General features: G+C 42.5%; 1 protein-coding gene across 2 annotated transcripts in view; it reads right to left on the reverse strand.

The window, feature by feature from the left end:
• The window catches only part of mybpc1 (myosin binding protein C1), a 28282-nt gene that overhangs the window by 4151 nt on the left and 3749 nt on the right, over positions 1-20382 (reverse strand). For both annotated transcript variants that reach the window (XM_080022391.1, XM_080022392.1), the window contains exons 2-29: positions 19775-19801; positions 18444-18515; positions 17346-17558; positions 15905-15955; positions 14741-14782; positions 14107-14148; positions 13320-13430; positions 12982-13130; positions 12745-12862; positions 12555-12606; positions 11317-11373; positions 8149-8312; positions 7830-7962; positions 4671-4795; positions 4399-4504; positions 4148-4314; positions 3492-3657; positions 3166-3272; positions 2943-3079; positions 2694-2853; positions 2489-2593; positions 2210-2398; positions 1477-1611; positions 1133-1300; positions 802-890; positions 520-715; positions 258-397; positions 18-177 (exon numbers count right to left, since the gene is read on the reverse strand). In XM_080022391.1, coding sequence (XP_079878517.1) covers positions 18-177; positions 258-397; positions 520-715; positions 802-890; positions 1133-1300; positions 1477-1611; positions 2210-2398; positions 2489-2593; positions 2694-2853; positions 2943-3079; positions 3166-3272; positions 3492-3657; positions 4148-4314; positions 4399-4504; positions 4671-4795; positions 7830-7962; positions 8149-8312; positions 11317-11373; positions 12555-12606; positions 12745-12862; positions 12982-13130; positions 13320-13430; positions 14107-14148; positions 14741-14782; positions 15905-15955; positions 17346-17558; positions 18444-18515; positions 19775-19801 — 3381 coding nt within the window. The remainder of the gene's footprint in view (positions 1-17; positions 178-257; positions 398-519; positions 716-801; positions 891-1132; positions 1301-1476; positions 1612-2209; positions 2399-2488; positions 2594-2693; positions 2854-2942; positions 3080-3165; positions 3273-3491; positions 3658-4147; positions 4315-4398; positions 4505-4670; positions 4796-7829; positions 7963-8148; positions 8313-11316; positions 11374-12554; positions 12607-12744; positions 12863-12981; positions 13131-13319; positions 13431-14106; positions 14149-14740; positions 14783-15904; positions 15956-17345; positions 17559-18443; positions 18516-19774; positions 19802-20382) is intronic.

Below are 20382 nucleotides of genomic sequence, written 5' to 3' on the forward strand. Positions count from 1 at the left end.
TCACAGCCGGGCCATACCTTCTTTGACGATGAGGGCGCTGTCCTTGGTTTGAGTGGCACATTCGCTCAGGCCACACATGTTTTCTGAGTAGATGCGGAAGAAGTACTCGTTGCCCACCACCAGCTCTGTGATGGTGATACATGTGCGGTGGTAGTGCTCAATGCACGTGTACCATTCCTGCCGGGGTCAGACTCGGTCAGAATGTTCAATGTGTGCTGGTTTGCGATGCCATGAAGGCGGTGAAGTCAGTCACCTACCATGGTTTTCTTGTCTGCTTTCTGAATGGTGTAGCCCATGATAGGGGCGTTGCCGTTGTCTTTCGGAGGGCTCCAGTCCAGAGCCACGTTTTCTCCCCACACCTCCTCGATTTTCACAGCCTGGGGCGGCCCGGGCAAGTCTAACGGTCATTTAAGCATTTTAGTTGTTTTAAAAGAAATATAGACGTGGCAGACACATTTGTCTTTTTCATCATTACTGTTTGGAGTAGTAGTCATGTTAGAAGAAAGAACCGTGCCTTACCTACGATTTGGATATCGATTATGGCTGTGTCTACATGGTTCTCCACCTGGACCGTCATCTCATACTTTCCAGAGTGGCTGCGTTCTGCTTTACGAATGAAGATGATGCTGTCGCAGTCTGTGTTGCGGATGCTGACGTGGGTGGGTTCTATGGGCTTCCCGTCTTTCAGCCAGCCTACTTTAGGCCTGGGCTTACCCTAAAACAAAAACAGGGTGAGCAACGTTAGTCAGTAAAACATCGATGATCAACATCTCCTCTACGTGAAGTAGGTGTTTGCATTACCAAAAATGGCACCACAAGGTTGACAGCTTCTCCAACTTTTCTAGTGTATGTCTGCTTCAAATGCCGGGGGATTCGGATCTTGGGTGGTTCTGGTGATGACAATTCAAAGAGTGTGTTGTAAAGTAGATTGTTTTAGGTATCATTCATAACATAGATAAAATTACATCTTATTAATCCCCATGGAGAAATTCAGGTGTAACATGTAGTGATGATTATACTCTACTTCATAACTTACGCGCATCTATTGTTTAAGGTACAGCTACAGTATGTGGCACAGCCTGTTTTACCAAGCACACAGTTGAAACACCTTGAGAGCATTAGAAAGTATTACCAATAACTTCTTTGACGAGGATGGAGTGCTGAATGGTCCGTGGAGTGCTAGGCCCAGCAGCATTGAAGGCTGTGACCCGGACTAAAATCTTGGACATTGGAGGGAGACCAGTGATAGTGTATCTTGTTTTCTCTGTCAGCTCATTATTGGATACTATCCATTCGTCAGCTGTGGAGAAACAGACAAATTAAATTCTGCTGGGGGGGAAATGTGGTTGATGCAATGGACGAACGCAATCCATGGTGTGCTTTTCTATTACAATGACTATTTATATTCCTTGCTCGGTGGCAGATGAACATTCAGGACAAATAGCGCGGGCGGTATGACAATCGGACATGTCTTACATCCTTCTATGCAGTATTCCACCCGGTATCCGTCCAGACCTGCGGCTCCGATGGTATCGGGAGGGCGCCACTTCATGGTCACTGTGGTGTCGGTGACGTCATCAACCACCAGCATGGTGGGTTCACTGGTAACAGCTGAATGGAAATGTCAGTTTGAGAGATCAAAATGTGTATATGTTTCCCACCAAAGGTGAGAAAGGAGAGAGAGAATAGATTTCTGATTCCTCTAATATAAGGCGACAACGGTGAGTCATGAGCAAGTGAATAGGGCGCCTTTCTCACTGGCTGGTATGCCATCAGTCTGCTCATCAGATCTCATTAGAGCCAGGTCTTACTGTCTATTCTTATATTGTGAATCATACTTAACTCCTATTGAACCCTATGCCAGGCCTGATCTCTTAAACCTCTAATCCAGAGATGATTTGGCAGCCATTATAAAGACATATTTAATATCCTCTAAAGCTCTTGCGTGTCCAGTGGAGGTCACAGTCAGAATGCTTGGGATAGTGGGGTATAGGGAGGAACAGCTGCGCCGGGGATACCAAGGGCAGGACACCATCACGGACCCACCCCATAAACACTAGCAGAGGTTCACCCTGTAATATTTGGCCATTATTATGAAACAATGCTGAATAATTGTTGTGTTGTCTTAAGTAAGGATGAATGATTTGGTATAACAATTCCAGTTTGGAGGCCGTGTGTGGAAACCCAGGGCGTAATGAGAGGCACTCACCAAGGGGAACAAAGGCTTTGGACGGCTCGCTGGGTTTGGAGACACCAATGGCATTAACAGCAAAGACCCGCACTTCATATGGCACTCCTTCAATCATCTTTTTGGGCTCGAATGATGCCTCCTTGATCAGGTCGAAGTTTAGCCTCATCCACCGGGAACTCTGTTTCTTTTTCCTCTCAACAAAGTAGCCTGCAAAGGTTTTTCACAAAGCATGCCATTGAACCCCTGTCATATATTTACACTTTTGACATTTTTCTTCCATACATTACGTGTACTTACCTAATATTGATGAGCCACCGTCATAGAGCGGAGGCTCCCAAGTCATAGAGCACCAATCACCGCCTATTACTGGGACCAAGGGTGCATCCGGGGGGTCTGGGATGTCTACAGACACCATGAGTTTGTGTTAGTTTGAATTTGAGCCAAATTATTCTGACTGACTATTTTTGTGGGGTCATTTCACAAAAAGAAAGTTGCCTCTTACCTACAACCTTGACTTTGATAGTGGCTGTGGCCTCTCCAGCCTCATTCTGAAGAACAATCTTGTAGTTCCCTGTGTCTTCCCTCTCTGTGACCTCAATAGTCAGGCTGGTTTGGTCGCCATATGTTTCAGCACGAACACGGTGTCCTGAGTCAAGAATGACCTGAGACAAAGAGGGGGACAGAATTAAATTAATATTGTTTGTGAATGCCATGTCTGGCGTTAAATGGACTAATGAACGAAGCCACTCACTCTCTCCCCTTTCATCCACACCACCCTGGGTGCTGGTTCTCCACTGATTGGGATCTCTAAGCGTAATTTGTTTCCAGCCACAATGGTCACCATATTGTCTGGGAAGTTCAAACTTTCCAAGTGTACCCTCGGAGGATCTACAAGAAGCGAATTTGACGTTGAAGGGACCCAACCACATTTTTGATGTTTTTTAAAAATACAATTTAAATTCACACTAACGTACCAATGATGTGAATTTTAGCAGATAGGCTCTGTGAGTATCCCTCGGGTACAAAGGTGTAATCCCCCGAATCGTGAAGGGACGTGGTCTCAATTTCAAGCCGATGGTTCCTGTAAAAACAGTAGAACATTAGTGGCTTGTTGAAAGAGCTTGGGTATCGGTATAGGCATCGGATAAGGAAAACAAAGATATATTAGTTTACATAAAAAGGCGTAATTCAGGTAACCCACTCTAGAGGTGATAACACAGTCAAGCATACTTTTGTACAGTAATACACCATTGAACAAGGAGTTCCTTCTCATGAACAGAAATCCAGAGAAAGTGTTTACTTGGCTCTGTGCAGGATGCTGATGCGGTCATTGGGCTGGATCAGCTGTCCATTCCTGTACCAGCGTCCGGGAACATTCCCTGGGTAGATCTCACAGTGCAACTTCAGCGGCTGGCCCAACATGACCGTGACATCCTGCAAGTCCTGTAAGATCTTCAGTGGTTTCACTGAGATTAAAGAAGAAATAATAGAAGGGTTAATTGAAAAGGGAGACTGTCCGTAGGATCAATGATTCACAATCACAGTCTGTTTATTTACCAAATACATTCATGTACAAAAAAATAATTTGGACTGGTCCATTGAGCCCATGTAAAGACAATACTTTAAGACAATATTTAACATAAAATAGGGCAAATTAAATTATACAATATTAATAAAAAAAATTAAATGACTAGAAAGAAAAACAAATGTAGTGTGAATAAAATGCATGTATACAATTATAAATAAACATAACAGCCTAAATAAATACACGGTGCTTTGTTGCAGTTGACCTGTGGCAACATAACCGAGTGCTTGCTGGATGCCAGCAGTAATGTAGTTAATGGTTATTGATCAGTGCAACAGCATTGGGGAATAAATAAACTATTGTCTGACCGAGAACAGTAATACCTCAAAAAGCTAGTGGAGGAATAAGAGAAAGGGGAAGGCTTTACATACAGTCAACCTGTACACGGGCTTCAGACGTGCCGCCAGTGGCCATAATAGAGTACACTCCAGTGTCCTCCTTGGTGGCATCATCGATGACCAGGTAGTGTTTGGTCCCCTCACACTTCACACGGTATCTGGAGCGCACCCCTGTCGGAACCTCAACGCCATTTTTCATCCTGGAAATAAACGTTTTACAGATCACACGCAATACACAAGGCAATAAGTTGCATCTTTAATAAATGCATCCCTGCTAAACATACCATTTGACTTGGGCTCCCTCCTCTGACACCTCACACTCCAACTCAATCCTCTCATTCACCGTAGTCTTCACAGGTTCAATTTGTTTCGTTATTTTCACAGGTAATTCTACAAGTTGAGGGATATCAAATATTGTTAATGAGTTATTGTCTGTGTATCTGCTTCTGTTAACATATGCAGGGACAGTGACAAATTGATTGATTGGTGCATTGCCAGTTGTGACTAGATGATGACTAGAAGTGATGTACTGTAAATTACAAGAAAAACAAGTTACCTTTGACAAACAGTTCTGTCGTGCACTTCTCGTCCCCTGCAGCAACGGAGTAGGCTGCGTCATCGTTCAAAGTGCAGTTATTGATGACCATAATCCTTTGTGTGCCCTTGTGCTCAAAAATATACCTATGTAGGAAGTCCAACAGTTACAACGTGTCACTACTTATGACTCTGGGTATACTGTGAATATGGAATGTACACCAATCAGACGTAACATTAAAACCACTGACAGGTGAAGTGAATAACATTGCTCATCTTGTTACATTGGCACCTGTCAAGGGGTGGGATATATTATGCAGCAAGTGAACAGTCAGTTCTTGAAGTTGATGTGTTGGAAGCAGGAAAAATGGGCAAGCATAAGGATCTGAGCGACTTTGACAAGGACCAAATTCTGATGGATAGACGACTGGGTCGGAGCATCTCCAAAAAGACAGGTCTTGTGGGGTGTTCCCGGTATGCAGTGGTTAGTACCTTCCAAAAGTGGTCCAAGGAAGGACAACCGGTGAACTGGTGACAGGGTCATGGGAGCCCATGGGCTCACTGATGCAAGTGGGGAGCCAAAGTCTAGCCCGTCTGATCTGATCCCAGGGAAGAGCTACTGTAGCACAAATTGCTGAAAAATAGGGCTGCCACGGTGAGTAATTTTCCCCACTGGTTAATAAACTCATGACAACATCGGGTGGGGGGCGCAGAGTGTCGTGCGCTAATTATTAATTTAACAAATTAGAGTTTTTCTTATTTGATGAACGTCTGCATTGATACAAGAAAATTAACCAAATGGGTTTAATTTCTCGAAAAGATAAAGCAAAACGATGGTGAGGACAGTGGGCAAGTAAGGTAATCAGTGTATGCCCGAACACTGTGTATCACGACAACCGTGGAAACCCTACTGAAAGAGTTAATGCTGCTACGATAGAAAGGTGCCAGAACACACAGTGCATCGCAGCTTTCTGCATATTGGGGCTGCGTAGACGCAGACCGGTCAGAGTGCCCATGTTGACCCCTGTCCATAGCTGAAAGTGCCTACAATGGGCACCTGAGCATCAGAACTGGACCATGGAGCAATGGAGGTGGCCTGGTCTGATGAATCAGGTTTTCTTCTACATCATGTGGATGGTTGGGGTGAGGGTCCAATCCGACCGAGCATCTGTGGGATGTGCTGGAACAACAAGCCTGATCCATGGGGGCCCCACCTCGCAACTTCCAGGACTTAAAGGATCTGCTGCTAGTGTCTTGGTGCCAGACACCACAGGGTCTTCCCACAGGACAGCTTCAGAGGTCTTGTGGAGTCCATGCCTCCACGGGTCAGAGCTGTTTTGGCGGCACGAGGGGAAGCTACACAATTTTAGTGGTTATTAGTGGTGGTTTTAATGTTGTGGCTAATCGGTATATACTCTTTATATTGTATTGACGATGTTTAAAGGACCATACCGGTGTCAAATTGAGTTGAGAAAATTGAGCCCATTTACTTGTCAGCACACAAATTTTTCACACAAATTTTACATTACCTCTGACCATTTTCTTGCTGATAGATATGTTATATTTCCCCTTGTATTATTAAAAAAAAAAATTTAAACGATACGGTGAGAAACCTACCTTAAAGTTAAAGCACATATTTTCAGGATATAATTTCAAATGAACAATAAATTGTGTGTGCTGACTAGCAAACAGACAAACTCAATTTGACACTGGTAAGGTCCTTTAACCAAACCAGAGCCAAAACTTGTAAATAGTAAATATATGGACAAAGACAGAGCACAACATTTAAAACACCAAACATGCATCAAGTTTGGGCGAGGGTGCACACATCCAGAGTTCAAACTTAAACAGAGGGGTGGGGTCACACCAGAGGTCCGTGTGCGATGGGGAAAATAAAATGGATGAATGGACTTACTTCCTTTGACTTAAGGTCGGCAGTGGAGCCAGAATTGGGCCGGAGCACAGGAAGTGTACAGGAAGTAATAATGGCAGACAGGAAGAAGCACCATGGCATGACGCGACAGATAGACATGACAGACAGACAGACATAATACAGAGAGACATCATGCCTGATGGGAGTATGTAGTCACCAAAAAGTGTTACAACCAAAGAGAGGACAGAGAGAGACAGAGAGAGAGATGATGCATTATAGGTGGAGTCTTCGGAACAAGGAATCCTGGAGAAAATGCCACCGGAAGCCACTAAAGCCAGAAAACGGCAATATCCTCCTAAATGGCTTTAATCTTGCACAGCTTTGATAAGATACTAAAGGCCATTGAATGCTGACAATAGTTCCCACCTTTTTACGGATAATACAGGTTTCTAATTATTTTTATCTAAGTACAAGGCACAGTTGGTTGTAATTTGACTGCTAAATCATTGTTTCTTATCTTTTGAATGTACTGTATGCTATTTAAAATTTGAGTCAGTTTTGTAAGTGGGGGAGGTCCCTCTATCAACCACAAGGCATTATATTGATCTACGAACAAACTATAATTTTTTAAGAGCAGTAATACTAGGGCAGCTATTGAAAATATTTCAAAGCCATACTTGATTAAAGACCTGTGAAGGAGGTACCGCCTTTTTCCTGTACAGAGAAGGACATAAAGTTAATGACAAAAGACAAAAGTTGTCATATGCTGCAATATCACCCGAATGAAGCCCTGAAGCCACTAGCAAGCCCGCAAACCTGCAACGCATTTGATTCACCAGTGAGATGGCGTGGCAACGTTCAGCGCCACATTAGGGTTTAGACAGTGTTGTTAGTTTACTGCGCACTCAATGGTTCACACTGTGGTGGTCTAGACTGGCTCTGTGTGACAGAGAGTCTCTGTGGGACCGTCGAGGTCATGTTAAGTCAAAGAAGGGCCCTCATGATTGGGTCAGTTTTGCTTGTGTACTTAATTGAATAGCTGAGTCATTGTGACATACTGAGAGAGTTGGGAAATGAACAGGGAACAAGTCAGACCATGCATTTTGATGGGTAGCAACATGTGAACCATTGTTTCTTTTTAGAGAAGTGACAAAATACAACATACAATTCCACAGAAACTGGCGACATTTGACAAATCACAAATGAAGCACATTTTTCTGAAATGCCTTTCATTTTGTGCCGTGGTAAGAAATGGGACAAAAAACATACACAGAAAACATGATGAAATGATGAACTGTGCATACTTACTTGGGAGTGGGCCTGATCTCTTGTCCGTTCTTGTACCATTTCAGTTCAACTGTGGGGTCAGTCAGATCCACCACCAAGCGAATCTTTGATCCTTTGTCTACCTGATAAGCTGGTTCCAATTTCTTGGCAAATGCTTTCAAAAGAAATCGAAAGGAAAAAATGTGACGTAATTTCAAGTCCCAACGTTAACAACGTCAACAACATCAACAAAGTATGTAACCTTGAAATGACCAGATAAGCTGCTGAGCAATTGCCCGACATCATGTTCAGGAGGGAGCTACTTAGCCACGCAGGTTATCTTTCTCCTTCCTTGATTTACCTTCGCTCTTCTTCTCCTCCTTCTTGGTCCTCTTCAGCCTCCTCAATAGGCCTCTCAGGTCTGTGATGCCATAGGTAAAGGCTATCTTCTCGTACTCATCTGGCCGGGCAGTCTTCAGAATCTCCCATACATCCACCTCGGGAACCTCCTCCTGTTTGGGCTCCCTGGCAGGTGCCAGACACGAGGGAAGGTTGTCAGGGCAGGGAATCACGGGCTGCTGTTTGCAATGTGTCCTGAGGAACTGCTAATTCGGGGCGAAGTACGGGTGTAACATGTAAGGCAAAGTGCTTTTAGAGGTTCTGTTCCGGCTAGGTTCAGGAAGAGGGAGTACCCAACTCGACTGAAAGATGACGAGGCACACCTCTGACATGCATATTGACTTGGAGGTTATGGTGCGGCGTAAGTGTCTCGGGGACATGAGCTTTGCTGTCTACGTTATTTCGTTTTCTTGACGCCTAATTCCGAGACCTACCTCATCCACCACCCCTGTTAGAGTTCCTCAGGACATCTCACACAAAGGGATGGGCATGAAGAGCTGCCTGTGTGAAGGGCGAGGGACGGGATAGCAGCGCTATTACACAAAGGGGTGCGCGACAGAGATGGTCTTTGATGCCTGAAGGAATTATCGCGGAAATGTGTTGTGCACATGTGTTAAGTCCAACCAACAAGATGTGTTTGCGATTATTATATAATTAGTATATATAAAGCAAGGTAAGATAAATCACAATGTCTGGTAAGCCTGTAATAAAACTGTCAAGTATGTATCAACATTTGAAAGGTGGTACCTATGATGACTGCAGGTTAATCAAGATAACCACATCTGCATTTTAGAAGCGACAGATAGTAGGATTTCAAAATTCCAATGTCTTCAATCTAGTCCAAATGTATGGCTCAGATTTCATTTGTACACACAGAAAGGGACGAGCTATATTATTATTATATTTCAAGGTTTCATGCTTTTGTTACAAAGACATGTTCACGTAAATAGAATACCGATGCCTGTAGAAAGTGTTATACAGGCCCTTTAAGTTTAGACTGTGTTGTTAGACTTTAAGGTCTTTAACTTTTAAACAAAATGAGATGTGGTTTAAACAGTTTTACAGTTATTAATAGAATGCAGTTGTCAGAGACACTGATCAATACAGAGGTATGTCTTTATTCCTTTGTGCGTGTTGTAAAGTGTGACCCAAAGGGTTGAAAGGATCAAGATATGAAATAATTTGTTGGAGTGCAGCATGCAAGAATCCCTGGATAAACTTTTACCTTTTGAGGAGGTTGTGACTTATATAATTTTTTTTTTTCCGGTGAATGGCCCATCCCTTTGTTGTTGTTGTTGTTGGGTTTTTTTTTTGTTGGTTTCAGTCATCACTTCAGAGATGCTCTGACAGTGTTAGGCGATGAAGGTGCCCACAGAAGAGGTTAGGTCTGTGAGATCCAGGTTAATAAGCATGTTGCTCTGTACACCAGTGGGTTGGTAGATTAGTTTCGCTGACAAAGAACATTCAGTCAGTCCTTTCATTCATAGACATTTTCCAAAATGAAAGGTTCCAGGTGGAAAGCATAAAACATTATTTCATTATTTATATCTAATTCCCATCAGTTTATTTTCAGGCAATCATAGCCAACGCTGAAATAAACATAATGGCATTTGCCTTGTATTTCCGAAGTGAAATAAAATGACAGTGTAGCGATAACACTATTTCACAGCATCATCTTTATGACCGGTCCACCAGCGCATCATTAATGATCCAAAATGTTGCACTTTATCTCGCAAAAGGGGGACCATTGGACTCGGCTGCTTCTCAAAGACCGCGGACATTAACAGCGGTGCTGGCAGGTTCTTGATGAAAAGGCAATTTTCATCATTAATGATGGCTGGCAGAGCATACAAGAATGCTGTCTTCAAAATGAAGTGTTACCGTCCTACAGTAGGCCAACACTCTTGCTTGTCGAGTTCCGAGCGATACGTTTCATGCTGGGGACTCTACAGAATTACAGTACTTACCCACAGTAAGCTCTAATGGTTTAATTACCTAGGGTATTCTCTCTACTAACCTTTGATTTCTGAGTATGTGGGGAAGAAGAAGAAACAAGCCCAAAATAAATGGTGATTTTACTTCAGTGAACATTGCCACTGCCTAGATACTGTATGTGGAACCAAAGGAAATAGAATTTTAAAAAAAAAGAACTTTATCTTGCACTGGGAGGGGTGAAAGCGTGGGAGTGGAGCACTCAATTGTTTGGCACAACTCTTGAGAGTTGTCTTCCCTCAAAAATGTATGAGATCAAAAAGTTTCTCCCTGAGTAGCATTGTAAAAGAACAATCCTGGACATGTTGAAATGCACACGATAATGGTACGGCCACACCGCCGGCGACGGGGCGCTGCACAGCGACAGGCTGCAATGCATTTCAAACGGAGCTCAGCTTTATCCGGCTGCAGGGCGTGGAGCGACGACCGTGGACGAGCTGACGGCTTCACGGCACCCAGCGCCAGGCGACAGCCAATACGAGGGAAGATATGCTCTCAACGGCGCTGGTCCTTGGAAAATGGACGCTTGGGCCTCTGCGTAATTGTTCAGTATAAGGCTGTTTTTTTAAAATGAAAAACGTCCCTTAAACTATTGATGAAATAAGAAACACGTCATTTTATGTTTCTTCAACAGTCAGTGACAGATGGCAAGATCATTTACATAATTTTTTCGAGAGGTAATTTATTTTGCTAAGTAAGCAGCTACACGATTTGAATTTAAAAAAAAAAAGTAGACACGGCACCATCTATCTATATACAGTAATGTATATAAGAAATGGAAAGGGAGACAGTTTTGACCCGCCCACAAACGCCAGTCGATTTTAAGCCGACACGCCCACAAACACCAGGGGCACAGAAGCCCCGTCGCCGGCGGTGTGACCGTACGGCGACGTGGCAAGAGCTGCCCGGCTTCGCGCTGCGGCCCCGTCGCCGGCGGTGTGACCCTAGCATCAAGCATGTGGAAACAATGTCATTCAATTTGGAAGAGAAAAAGAGTCAATGATCATGTCTACAAAAGATCAAAACAAACAAATGCAAAAGGGGCTTGGATGGGGGGAAAAAAAAAAAAAAAAAAAAAAGAAGAAGAAGAAGAAGAAGAGGAAAAACCGTCCACTCAAGGGCGGGGTGTTGTTCTCACCTATGTTTAAGGAGACCACTAAAGTCAAGCTCCCCTGCATCGTCTTGTCCTTCACTGCTGTTGTTAACAAGAAGAGATTCAGTAAATGAAACAGTCACAGGCACTACTAAAACAATGCTGAAAGCACAACTCAAAGCAAAGACTCTGCGCTCAATCTGTGCGTCGGCTCACGGCTGACGCACGATTGGAGCTTACGCAAAACCCTCGGCTTCCTTCCCAACCCGAAGGCTGGGGAGAACAGCGGCTTTGTGTAAGGTCAGTCCAGAGCTTTCCCCGGGACAGCATTCCCACAGTGTTTCTGCGGCGGTGAACGGATGCGAGGGCGCAGCAACATGGGGGTAATGCCACGACGGTGGGGCGCTTTGCGTTGCTTTTCGGGTACATTGTCAGGAGGGAGATTTGTAATGCAAGCGTTGGCCTTTGACTAAAGGAACACGTTGAATTGGCTGGTTGGCTTGTAATTACCTTTGGGAAAAGGATAATGACATTCGTACAACCATCTTTTCACACCAATGTGCTGTAACATTATTGGATGGTGAAAAGGTTTTATAGTGGTAGGATGTCCCCCCCCCCCCCCCCCCCCCTAAAGGAGACGACCATTATTGTTACTCTCTTCATGTTTGATGGGTTTGATTTAGTCGTTTTAGCAGATTGTCAGAGATCCATTTGTTGTGCAGTTACCTTTTGGGCCACTGGTTTTAAGGGGTAAATTTTACAATTTTGAACCCGTATACATAGACTTGCATATCTGTGTTGCTTGGATCCACTGGTAAAACTGGCCTCTTCTAACAGTTACTGTAAATATTTTGAAAATGTCATGAAATCTTGTTAAACTGCCAAACGTCGCAACTTTCCTTGTTGGCCGTAAACAGCAAACATTAAAAGGGTTTCTAATTGAAAGATATGAATGTTGGGATACATTCACAATATATGGAGCCAGGAAATGACTTGCAGACCCATTCTGATATTCCTTCTCATTATCAGCTATTGTAACTTTTTTTAAACACTTGATGACTCAGATGACAATTTCCTCCATGGATCCAAGCATTTAATGTATGCAGTAGTCTACTGTATGTAAACATATGTTCACAATTGGCGCACTGACCCTTCAATATACTTTTCATTGGATTTTACTTAAATGAACCACTATTAAAAAACGATGGCTTGTATTAAACAGTCGCTTGGACGACAACTGATCATCAGCCTGCATTGTAACTCTATGGTGCAGCTCTCGTTACCTTCTTTTGAAAGCTGATCGAATATCAATATTCTGTGAGCCCTGGCTGGCTTCTGCAAAACAGCAACACAAATACATTATGTCGGTATGTTTTACTCTTGCCTCGGTTTTGTTTTCCTTTTCCTTTTCCTTTTCGATAAATGAGCATGATTAATCAATCGCACCAGGGAAAGTTTGTAACTTTGACAAACCTTTAACGTCCAGGTCAAACGAACAGCTGTCAAACTTGTCCTTGTAGTTCACCTCACACCTGTAATTCCCAGCGTAGTTCTCTTTGGCCTTGATGATGTGCATCTCGAAAGTGTGAATCTGCGGGGAGTCATATGTCAGAATACAGGAAAGAAATGCATTTGCCATGTAAGGGGGTGGTAATGTAAATGCTGTTTTGGGAGGGCTGGTACACAAGGGCACATGGTCAATGCGTTTACCTTGGTAAATCTGTCAAAGGTCTCTTTCAGCTGTAAGTGCTTTCCTGTCTTACTGGCAAGGTCCATCCATTTCCCCTTGAACCACTTAACGGTGGGTTTGCGAAGAAGGTCTTTGGCCTCCACCTTGGCGACGAAGGTGATGTCGCCACCTTGGACAGCCGAAAATACAGAAAGCTGTATGACTGCAGAGAAAAAAGCCTCCCGGGATCTGATGGACACCGTTCATTCTGCTGGAGGCTCAGTGCGGCAGAACCAGCATGCCCTTCCCCCAACCAATGCAACATTTCAGAAATTAATTCTCCTAGGACCCCTTGTCCTCTGGGGAGTCCCTCACTCACCCACAGCGACGGAGCCGGTTTGGGGTTTTTCTATGAGCAGAGTGGACAGTGGCGGGGTGTCAATGGGCTTGTCCAGGTCCTCGGGTGCCTGGCCCTCTCCCAGGGACCACACTGGTAATTTAGCCACATATATGGATACACACGCACACACAGACACACACACAGACACACACATACATACACACACACACACACACACACACACACACATATATTCATAAACATGTTCATATTGTGATAACCATTACCATTGGGAAAGATAAAAGACTAATACAGTTGTTCAGTTATTCACCTACCTGTCAGCCTTCATCTATTATTCAACCCGAAGAGAGATACAGGACGACCAGGAGACAGACAACACATTTTCCTCTCAAGCGTCCTTATACAAATTGCAACATGGAAAGCATGGAACGCACAAAATGGAACATAGAGCGCAAAATTCCTTGAGCGGGATCAAGGGTAAACGTGATTTTTTTTTTTTTCAACAAACAAACAAAAAGAGAAGGGACAACGCTTTGGTTTGGGGGAATTCTTCACTTTCGAGATGCTCCGGTCCTCATCGCAGACGACTGAATCCTGACGCGTCGTACCGTTTCCGCCGCCGTGCCATTCCACCCATCTAGATGTATTAAACCTAACCTCGACAATATTCCCTGGCATTACAATCTAGTTGAGAGCTCCACCTTCCCTTTTAAGCTGTTGTTTTTAAGAAAGAACTGATACTATTTTGATGATTGTACTATTCTTCACTTTTTTCGATTCTCTTACTATTATTCAATTTTATTACCTGAGTCTTTTCTCCCCATGGCTGGCACAGAGACGCTATCATCTGAACAAAGACAGAGAGAAATTTACAGCATATCATAAGCAATAGTACTGTAAAATTCATAGAAGCAAGCACGCACAAAGAAAATGGCGGGCAAGCAGAAAACAGACAAGCTGGGCATGGCCGGGGGATTTCACATTTTTTTTACCCATAAATACACTTTTGGCTAGTATTGATTAGTATTGCGTGTAGAATTTGGGAGCTTTAAGTTTCTTCATGGTTCAAATAAGATGAATGCATTAACATCATTCCAAATGCATTCACATAAATTTACAATTTATGTGTGTGTGGGTTGGGGGGTTGGGGTCAGATGATCAGTAAACATCCTGATAAAAAAAAAAGTCTATTAATGAATTAATTAATTATTAAAGACAATTATTATAGTGTGTTAATATTTCTATGTTAGAGTCTAACTTAAAATTAGAGTAATTAAAAATATTGAACATCTTCACTTCCTTCGATGCAAAAATGACTTCATAAAGGCACACCAAAATGTTCTACAAATGAACATTTTTCGGAGCGTTGCATTTGTTGTGGATAGAGTACGAGACTGATTTGGTCAGAAACACTGGTGAGGTTAACAAAGATATCTTACTAGGCAGCTCAATAGAGAGTTTCTTGAGTGAATTGACGTCCTCTGTGAAGAAAAGCATAGGTCATCGACATTACTCAGTATAAACTAAATTGCTTTAAAGTGGTATTAAAAACAATTGCACTTTAACTGGGGGGATGGTGGCAGAGGGAACTCTACAATGAAAGGCAAAATGTGGGATGAAAAATTTGATGAAGTTCATTATAATACAACATTTAAATAGTATGCTGTAATACTGGTAGTTAAAGGGAAGCACCACTCAATTCTATGTTATTTTAATGGCTGAGGACCGTTTCATCAGCATTTTATTTCACATGAGAAATTAACTTTCAATGCTCGAAATGTAACCAAAATAAACCTGTCTTGTTCATGTTTTACTCACAAAGAAAACCTGGGGCAGCTCTATGAGTAATTAGCAGGAATCAAGCTTTGTTCAAAAGAGATGAGAATTTTTTTTAACAGGCATTACAAAGTTTGATACTATAGCGGTATGGTGAAACTTCAAATACAAAATGTAGGATTAGGCACGGCCATTATTTTGTACTGTTCTTTCATTTTCAAGTTTTGCATTTGTGTGAAGATATTTTATTCTAGCAGCAATCTAGCATCGATCAGATCATTTGATTGTAAATATTGTGTATGATGATCAATGCTCATCAAAAAAATATCAAACTGTCCCGGTGATAACATACATTAAAGCTTAAATTCAGAAGTTTCCCCTTTAAATATTAGCTTAATATTGCGATATATACAGTAGATGATCAGACATATCGGTGATGAGCATCAAATCATCAAATAAGTCAAGTATTTATCTGACATAATTAACACACCCACCCCTTTATTTGTAATAGAGGTTAATACGCTTGTATGAAGAATGACACAGCATTCGTCATTTTTCAAAGGAAAAACACACATTTGCTCCAGCAATGTGATGTATGACATACATCACAGCAGTTTCAGGTAAATAAATGTCTTATATTTGTAAAGGAAGATATTATATCGCACACTTTTCCGAGCCCTCTTTTTGTCTTTCTCTCTTCTCTGCATTTCGGAGGTTCTGAGGGTTGATTTCAGCCCTGAGCTCAGGTGAATGCTCCATGGCCGCTGTCCTCAACAAGTGGAAAGAGGTGTGGAAATAATAGGAAAGGGTCTCTGCAGTTTACCAACCTGTCGGGGGTGTTGGGGACGGAGTGTTGGCTGCAGCATCATCCTCTTTATCTGCAATAAAGGTGTGATTGACAGAAAGACCCACCTATCAAAATGCTCCAAGTCCATCACTGGCAGGCCACAAGGCACAAGACGAGCAGCCCAAACGGGCGATAGACATGCAGGACAAGACTTAAAAAATGGACCATGATGTGCATGTCTTTCACATGGTCACTGAAGCTAGGCTACGGACTAAAAATGTAAAAACAACTTATTATCCTTAATATGTGTAGGAGAGAGAACTGTGCAGGGTCATGTGTGCTTGCGAAGGGAAAGTATTGTGTTTAGCATGGCAAAGGTACTCAAGCTCCTGCAAATGCACACGCTTGCATCATACATACACACACTCCCTCACAGGTATTTGTGAGAGGAGGCATACAAAAAAATCTGCTTTCAACCGGCAGAAATATTTGCTTGCAGTGAATGTATGTGGCCAAGCCAAAGTGAATACTAAATCCTGTCCTACAAGCTTCTATTACATACAAGTAAAAAAAAAAAAAGTAAAAAAAATGTGCAAAACCTGCGAGCCACACGTCGAGATAGCTTTCTGTCAACACTCTTTGTAATGTGCCTTTGTAATCATGTGTAATTCTAAGTATGTCCCATCTAAGAAATAATTGTGGATACACTTTAATGCATTTCCATTTACAGACAAGCCCACAAAGTTGATGATGCTGCCCCATAATGCACACAAACTGGAGAGCATGTTTAATTTGCCATCTGAAGGATTTAGCAATATTCATATAAGAAAATACAATTTTGTACTCCAGGATGGCAGCAGTAGTGAATTATCAATTGTTATATAACAATAATAATATATATAATATAGTAATATTATATAATATATATTTTTAGAAAATGATATATATATATTTTTTTTTTTCATATATAATAATAATAATAATAATAATAATAATAATAATATGGAACCTTGGTATCTGTTCATTGTTTCATGAAGGGGTATTAAAAGTCATACACAGTGTGTGTTTTTTCATGAATCTTACAGAAACAACTTAAATTATACTTTTCTAGGTAGGTTTTTGTCATTTCTCATGCAAAATCCCTGTTTGAAAGGGAGCAATCTGAGAAAAGCAAATGCTCAACTAAACATGCCTGTATAACCCCAAAAAGTGAAAGGGAATGAAGTGAAAAGCATTTGGGCGTCAGCTGCCAAGGAAGTAAAAGGCATCTATGTCAGTCAAACAGCCTTAACCAAACAGGCATCTTTCCCATTTCAGTATACACCCATGTGCCATTTGTGTAGGATTGAAAAAAGGGGAAATTAATGGAATACTTAACGCTCTGTAATGTGACCATTTTTGCACATAATTAATTGTGAAGAGCTCTTTCCAGTAAGGGATGAAAATGTGCACTGCGTGAGACTGCTTGTAAGAGTACTTACCTGCTGTTGGGGCCGAGCAAAGGCCCTCGTCCTTAACAGCAGAGTTACCGGACACTGTCTGCTCTTTAACCCCGAGCCCGCCAGGCTGTGGCTGATCAGAGCCGGCCCCTATGGGGCCTGGTTCCTTAGCCACCACAGCCTGTGGCTCAAACTCTGTGCCCTCTGGGTTCTTCCCTTCAGTCTCTACTGGCTCTTTCCATTCTGCTACCGGCTCTGTACAGCAGACACAGTGCCAGGCTGGAGCAGCAAGCCTCAAAGCGCAAACATTGGCAGCCTCGCAAGACGATGCTTGCTTATATGAGGTGGGTATAAATAGCTAATGACCAGATGGGTATCATGCACCATAAATTGAGAACAGAGAAAAAAAAATCTATAGATATTTGAAACTGGATGGAAAAAGCCAAATAGTAAAATATTGAATTGTGGCATATACTGTTGTACAGAATAAGAGCGGAGGTGCTGTCTGGTCATAGCATATTTATACCATTGAAAGATCATGGAAGAATGGGTTTTACAAACTCACTTATGGTATGTGATTGCATTACTACAGGTGTCCAGTCCTAAGTTTTCTATTTCCCATAAGCAAATCAAATTTCTAAATCTGAATCACTGTATTGAGGCGTCGTTGACCAAAGATAACAGAGACGGTAAAACCCAACCTCCCTAATCCCACCCGCTGACAGAGTGGGCAATTTAATACTCTTTTTTCAAGACCTCATACCGTCACACCAATGAAAAGACAGCAGCAGCCAGAGTAAGTGACAGCAACATGCAGCACGTCGTGTGCATGTAAGGCCAGTACGGGCCGTGGATGTGTGTGTGGGTGTCCTCTCTTCCTTACTTCCTCCCTTACGGCTCGTCTACCGAGATTTTGTGTGAATCTGCTGTGTTTGGTCAACATACCTACACAAGAAAGGTGCAGCAGCAGGACCTCCGGCAGTACATTACAAAAAAACTACAAAGGCAGTGATGGCACACACCAAAAACAAACACGTGATGTGAGTGTGATGTGCAAGCGAACCCTCTGAATGAAGAGAGGGCGGGGAGTGTCGGGGGGAGGGGGGGGAGGGAGGTGTGGCCAGGACAGAGTTTACCCACCTGGGGGAGGAGAAACCTCCAAGGTTATCTCAGGTAAGGGCGGAGCATCGCTACTTTCTGGGGCAACACTTTCTGAGCATGTGACAGATATAGCCGTGGATGGAACAGCTGCTTTCCTGAGCATGAAAGCTAGAGCATGTACATTGCCTCACCCACACTCTCTCACACACACACACACACACCCCCATAGCACACACCATAACACACAATGACAAACGCAACACACGCAAACAAATTCTGGACACAGACAGACTGCAATAAACACATACCCACATACAGTATACACCCAAATACCTCCACCATCCAGACATCCACTTTCATACTTAAACACCCCTCTCTATTTAATCAGGTAATCAATTAGTCAAATATTCAGAGCTGATGACTTTTTTTCTGAAAACTAGAAATGTGTAAATATTACAAGATGATGGATTTATATGTGTGATTTAGGTTCATTTTTCTATATACATTAATAAACACAGTGGGTTAGAATGACTCTTAGACTCAGCTATTTAATTTTCCAATTCAATCATGCAATGTTACTGTAACTAATAATCCTACCACTTGACCATGTAGTTCCCCTACTAGTTTACTAGTTTATAACTATATTCTTGAGGATGTTCTTGAAGCACTATCCCCATGGATTTCAACAAATAGATTTCAGATAGATTTTCACTGCACTTGTAAAGAAATATTATGAACACAGCAAAGTATCTGAATGATTCCCATAGACATTTCCAGACAGGAGAGAAAAAGTCTCTCTCTCTTACTATGTCGGAGCCCCAAGTTGCTGCCGCTCTAAGGTCAAACGCCTGCCTCGGCAGATAGCCAAGTACATGCCGATGCCTTGGTCAGATGGCAAAGGAGCGATGTCAGCGATCAGCTGGCTGGCCAGAGGAATGCTGCAGTTTCTGACCGCCTGGTCCCAACCAGGACCCACTCTAACCCACAGCAGCGTGTCACTACGGCCCGGATTGGGCTCCACATTTACACCCTTACACGGCTGTGTTTGCACATTCACGCCGAGTTTGTGGCTGCGATAGTCATATTACAAGCCCATACAACCTCAGCATTACCATGTACTCAAATGCCTAATTGGATGTGTCATGTTTACACCCTGGCAGCAGAACCCTGTCCAGAATGCCTGGGTTTGTTTCAATTTCTTTTGCTCCGATGCCAACTCCTGCATCTACCCATTTTGGTGTAACCACAAGTCACTTTTTAGCATAGGCTTATGCCAATGTTTACGTTTCCCAATCTACTCCATTGAACACTTTGTGCAACCAAAACACGATCAGTTAACGGAATAGATTTACATTATACTGTTCACTCACCTTCTGGCTGGCCGTTGGGTGTGTCATCTAGAAAAAGAAAAGAAAATCAATGTCAAATGAAGCTCATGGTTTAAAGCAATCAAAGTCTTGTTCTTCATCGAGTGGTTTGATGGAATCAGTATTGTTGTCAAGCGTACATTGGCCCAGCCTTTTGATTCTCACTGTGAGGCCATGTCATCCCAAATGATTGTATTTTGACGTCAAGCTTTTTAAACAGATGGAGTCACCATTTCTTTGAACTCCGCCAACAGGGGAAGCAGCAGGAACGTACATTATGTGGACACTACATTCTAACTTCTAATTCTAGGCCTCAACAGATGAAAGTATCTTTACATCCTCATGCCATAAGAGGGTTAGAAAGTTAACCTCACTAGTTATTAATGGGGGAAGTCGAGCACTGTCGTGTCGACGCCTGTCTAGTCTGCGTGGCAATTGTACTGGGTCTGGATGACTTATGTTGTTATTCTTCCTTAAATTAGTTGAATCAAAATAATATGAAATCATCTTACGCATAATAAAAGTGAGTAGGGTAGACTGGAATAAACAGAAGCCACTTAGATTAGCCGTGGTGGTCCAAATGACAGGATTAAAACAAACAAAAAAACAAA

Source organism: Zeus faber (assembly GCF_960531495.2).
Source record: "Zeus faber genome assembly, chromosome: 21".
NCBI classification, from domain to species: domain Eukaryota; kingdom Metazoa; phylum Chordata; class Actinopteri; order Zeiformes; family Zeidae; genus Zeus; species Zeus faber.